This window comes from Fusarium mangiferae, assembly GCF_900044065.1.
Source record: "Fusarium mangiferae strain MRC7560 genome assembly, contig: FMAN_scaffold068, whole genome shotgun sequence".
Taxonomy (NCBI): domain Eukaryota; kingdom Fungi; phylum Ascomycota; class Sordariomycetes; order Hypocreales; family Nectriaceae; genus Fusarium; species Fusarium mangiferae.
The window spans coordinates 1-5,549 of NW_024573988.1; the positions used below are offsets into that span (position 1 = coordinate 1).

The following is a 5,549-nucleotide window of genomic DNA, read 5'->3' on the forward strand; positions in this document are numbered from 1 at the left end:
GTCAGCGCTATAGTCTTATTAGATCAACCTTATAGATCTTTGCGGCGCGTCAGAGAGTTAATTTTCGGTTATTTTTAAGGGCACGAAGTGCAAGAATAACATTAGCTTTACTATTGAATTCAGGCATATTGGGTGGTGAAGAAACAGTTGACGACGTAGACATGTTGTAGGTTGAGGGATTTTTGTAACACTCACGTGTTTGTAACACTCGCTTATCATGGACGTTAGCTTAATATTTAATAACCTGCATTTCTCCATCAGCCACTCATATCCAATGTTCCAATTATCGATCGGCCAAGGTAGCGGTGAAAGCGTATAGTCGAGAGAATACCAGCAGTTGTCCCAATGAATGGGTATAAGAGTCTTTGGTCCGATGGCACCAGCTGTTTCTTGCCAGTATTACTCCTGCCACTCTGCCGGCTGCTTGCCTACAAGACCCATGCCGTAAAACAGGGTAGAAGCTCAAACGTCTTTGAGCTGGCCTGGCACAAAGTTGGCACTGAGAAGCACGAGAACCTTCTTGTCCCCATGCTCAATGAGCCATGAATACGTCTTTCCCGTCTTCAGTGCGTTGATTGAGCATGGCGTCTGTATTGGGGAATCAATTCCTCCAGGATATCTGTCGCCTGGCGAATGAATACCTTCAAACACAGCAACACGGAATGGGCCATAACAAAGCACGTCCTGGTCTTCCACAACTTTGATTTGATCTTTGCCCAAGCTGTTTCCCAACCCTACCATCTTTGTCGACTCTGAGCCACCGATATCGGCTCCCGTCCATTGGCACACCAGCGGCGAGTCAAGGATATGGTCGAAATGCGAATGCGAAACTGGGACTGCGCGCAAATTGTTGCCATCTATCCCGGCTTTGCGAAGGCTGCTGTCGATCTTTTTCCCGTCAGGCCCAAGGTTGGAGAAAAGCAGGAGAGAAATGACGGTCGAGTGCAAAACCCGTCAATTAATATAGCATCTTGACCATCGTCAAAAAGTATAGTAGTTACACCAAAGAAGGTTGCCTCGAGAATCAGTCGACATGGCTCTTGAAATGACATGTTTCGTAGTCGCCATTATGGATGGACATCGGATCTCGTGAAAGATATTGCAGATCCGAATCTCACAAAGACTTTGAGACACTGTGAGATTTCAGGGCTGACAAAAAAGCTGAGCAGTCGTCGCTACAGCCCAGAAAAGGCTCTAGCAAGGGAATACTTCCCAGGAGCCACCTCTTTAAGAGCAATACGATATCACTTATTGATTAACCTAAACACCTTCCATGGAATCGCTGTTCGTAGATCACCTAGGTAAGATCCACTCGATCCTCGGTGTTAACGGGCAGTAAGAACTTCATCCTGTGGGCAGGCATTCTTGATATCACGCCCTTGAACTTCAACCATGCACGTACCGCATCGGCTCTGCGAGTCGATATAAGTAGCTCATTCCGTTCAAGAGATAGCTCTTGATGTTGTTGTTGCTTGCCTCTGCCCCGAAGTAATGCGGATACGAAAGTTACGGTGCTTACGAAGATACCAGCGTGCCCACTGAGCCCTGACCGGCAAGTAGGTCCCATGGAGATAGCGTAGGGTGGCTCTTTGGTCATCAAATTCCTTGCAAAGGTCTCTCCACGCTTTCTCCTGGGCCTCCTCTGTTTCAGCAATACACGCTTCCACATGATCAAAACCCTCCGGCATGTGTGAGAAATCACGTCATTGACAAGCGCGCGGATGGGCTGTTTGTCAGTAGTGTTGAGCTCAGCCTGTGTCTGAGGGGTAGGGTTCTCCTAGCTGCCAGTATCCGGGCCGCTGGTCAGTGTTGCTAATAATATGGCAATAAAATAATATACTACAGTATAACCCATATGATATAGACTTTTTCATATTGTCACAATATAATATGAGGTTTTTCATATTGTAACAATATAATACGCAGTCGCCCATATTGGCAATATATTATTTGTATTGGGTCGTCGAGCGCGTCTTACCCTGCACCCCGGACAGGGGCATTTAGTGTTTCATTAGTCCCAAAGTATTATTCCCCAGTCCTCCAAGCACTGCCACTAACATTCCAAATGCCCGTCGTGTTGAGGCATTATGTCATGCAGAGCTTGACCATCGAAGAATTAGGGTCGATTGCCACTGTTGCCTAAAGCAGCATTTGGAATGGTTTGAAACTCCACCTACAGAAGCCATTACTGTAATCGAAAAATGGTCTAACTGGATGGCAGCCCGCCCATACCAGTCTATTCAATTAAGACATAAGGTAAAATGGACAATTACAGATGAGGGGAGAAAGAGAGCGTGGGATATAGTTTCACAAGTTAAGGAGTAAGAGCGTTTATATTATATATATTTACTTAAATAGATTAAAGCTTACTAGTTAATACTAAAACAGAAATTAGCGATATAAAGTAGGTTTGTGATCTTTCATGTTCTACAATTTCACTCGATAAGCATTACAATCGATTTTTGCAGCATATCATGCATCAAGGAAGTCGGCGATATCACATGACTGAACTATGTGAGTTGAAACATAAGTCTGAGTTAAACTTATATGAGTGAGTTAGGAAGGACCGAAACTCATGAGTTAACTCAAATACCTAGGTATGCCCACGATACAGTGCTATCCTCGTCTATGGCCCAGAGTTTTTTTCTCTCGCTGAAGTCAGGTTCATGAAGACAATCACAACACACATAGTGCCTGCATGAGGTGACGATATGTTGTCGCTTAGCATTGGGGAACGGAAAACGCCTCCAAGCGTCCATCCTGGCCCATCATCTACACATATTGCAAAGAGTCTAGGGGCAGAAGGCAAATTTACTCTTTATCTTTGATCGAACGAGACCACCAAGTTAGTCTCTCGACTGATGCTATTAGTGAACGAATAGCGAGGACTGGGGAAAGAATGGCGGGCTCAGGGKGGAATCGACCTTCGCACTTGCGAGAAATGTAGACCGGCCAATGATACCGGCATGTCAGCTCCAGATCGAAGGTGATCTGTCAAATCTAAGTAATCACCGTGCTATTCACGGTAACATTCGAAAATAAAGACTGTGAGGTTGCGTCATCAATCACAGAGCCGAAAATAACCATCGTTTCCACCGGCCTCTATCGACATTAATCCTCCACTGACTCTGAGACGTCGGGTGCTTGACTCTGCATCTCATAAAACCGCTTCTCAGTCCAGTCATATACGTTGTCGTATGCAAATCCCCTGGATTTGAACAAGCGACGGAAACGGCGGCGTAGATGGGCATAGTCAGGCTTGTCGTGGAACGCAAGTGACCTGGTATACTTGATAAACGCGACGAATTCCTCTGGCAAGCCCTCACAAATCGATTCTACCGGAGTGTTGATCTTCTTCTCTTTGACTAGATCGTCCTTTTCTCCTTTCGTTGCCGCTCGTAAGCCTTGCCAGGGCAACTCACCCCGTGACAAGTAGACAAGTACATATCCTAGAGACTCTAGATCATCATTCCATGACTGCTCTACGCCGATGCTGTCAGTAGAAAAAAAGACCTTGGTTGGCCTCTTGTACGTACCGAGTCCATTGTGGTTATTGAGGCTCGCATATCGCCTAGTTCCGCCGAAGGGACGACCTGTTCCTTGCGCTCGATCTGTCTCTCTATTRCGAACCTCCTTCGCCAAGCCGAAATCGATGGTGTACAATAGATTGCCTTGCCCGCCGACTCCCATGAGAAAATTGTCTGGTTTGATATCGCGATGGAGGAATCCTTTGGAATGAATGTACTCGACCCGAGAAATTGCCTGATCCGCGATAAGGAGGACAGTCTTGAGTGATAAGCGACGACCGCAGTAATTCAATAGATCCTCCAGGGATGGGCCGAGAAGCGTATGAACCAAAACGTAATAGTCATCCTGGCGGCCGAACCACAGCACTTGAGGGATCCCAACTCCACCAGAAAGAGCTTGGTAAGTGTTTGCTTCGTCCTGGAGCATGTCGCATTCTTTTCGATGATGCATCAACTTCATTGCAACACCTTCGTTGGTGCGAATATCAGTACCTATAGGGTCAATGCTAGAATATGAACATAAGCCACCAACTAAACGTACCTGCGTAGACGAGGCCAAAACCGCCTTTACCGATCCTGTAATCGACGCGCCATGTCTCGTTGATCATTATCTGTAAGATCCTGCACGTGAGTACAYGATCCTATTTTTCCGCCACGTAGTGCGCCATACCTTCATCTTAACTGACGACGGTTGTGTGTCACGAAAATGGGCTGTAATTGCGGGACAGTCTGCGGTGGACGAAGTTGGCGGATAATTGCGAGTACACAAAGTCACATGATAGCGCGAAAAGTCCATAGGCATATTTCTGCGCTGACGTTCTGTACTTTTGCGCGATTCGTACCCAAGCGGCTGATGATTGGATAGTAGCGTCGGAGGGGAACGAAAGTCACCCCACCGACCCACCCAAGGGACATGCGCCGACGGCCTGCCGGAAGAATAAGTTGCCGACCGGCATGAGGAACGGAACATTCCTCTCCAATCAATCAGAGCCTTCTCTCACACTACCCCCAACTGTCACACTGCTTCCTGCAGCGCCAGCTCAAACAAAGACAATCCAACACGACGCGACGACCTTTGCGGCGGCAGTCCGCCGGGCAATACTGTATCAACCAAGCCCGTCGGAATCCACAGCTCGACATTGGTAAGACATCTATGACCCTGAAACTTGAAGAGCACCAATCTGTTGAGAGTCAACGCAATGACGCTCAAGACGATGGTACTGCCGAACAATCCTGTTGTCAAATTGCTAAAGACTGTTTTCTGCCGGTCTGATATCTCATCAAATGCTGTCATCATCGCAGCGATGACTGCGGGCAATGCCGCCGGAGCATCAAAATTCTTGTAGAATTGAAGGATCAGGTCTATGACTGCGTGTTTGTCTGTCATTCCTAGACACGGTGGGTCAGTTTAAAGAGTTGTTCAGATTAACCAGGTAGCGTCATACTGAAGTTGATTGACTAGGTGAATATGGCTCGTGCGATCTCGAGGATTGAGTTTGAAGGTTGTAACGATAGCTTTTCCAGTAAGCGTAAAAGGAGAGCAGGAATGTCGGCATGCTGCGGTGTTGTACCGTATATAAACAGTGGCTCCACGATCAGTTAAGTGGGAATGAACTGATGCCTGAACTCCATCTTGGGACTGAACGATTTTTCGCCGAAATCAGAAACAGACTAGCGGGGCCGGATCATGCACCCCAGTAGCGGAACGGAAAGCCATCCCCTGGTTCTTTATTTCTCATCCCCAGAACTGATATGTTTCTGATGACGTAGGGTGCCGGTTTCGACCCACGCACATGTCAACTTCTTCAATAGTGAGATGTCTCAAGTAGGGCTCGCGCCGCTGCGAACACATACTTCAGGACGCTCGCATATGTAATCAATCTTGGCTCCTATTTAGTTGTCAAATACTTGTCATAACATAGATCGACCTGCCAGTCCACGCCCCATCGACAGAGAGATGGCAAACGCACACGGCGAGTCTGTCTCACTAGATGCCACTCGCGATAAGCTTGAAGCTACCAA

General features: G+C 47.2%; 1 protein-coding gene across 1 annotated transcript; it reads right to left on the reverse strand.

Moving 5' to 3' along the window:
- Window positions 1-3,111: 3,111 nt before the first annotated feature.
- FMAN_15548 (uncharacterized protein) lies at window positions 3,112-4,203 on the reverse strand (the record flags this gene model as incomplete). The annotated part of the gene is made up of 4 exons (XM_041826252.1): window positions 3,112-3,482; window positions 3,537-4,019; window positions 4,069-4,138; window positions 4,198-4,203. The coding sequence occupies 4 exons, from the start codon at window positions 4,201-4,203 to the stop codon at window positions 3,112-3,114; spliced, it is 930 nt and encodes a 309-aa protein (XP_041691652.1).
- Window positions 4,204-5,549: the final 1,346 nt, after the last annotated feature.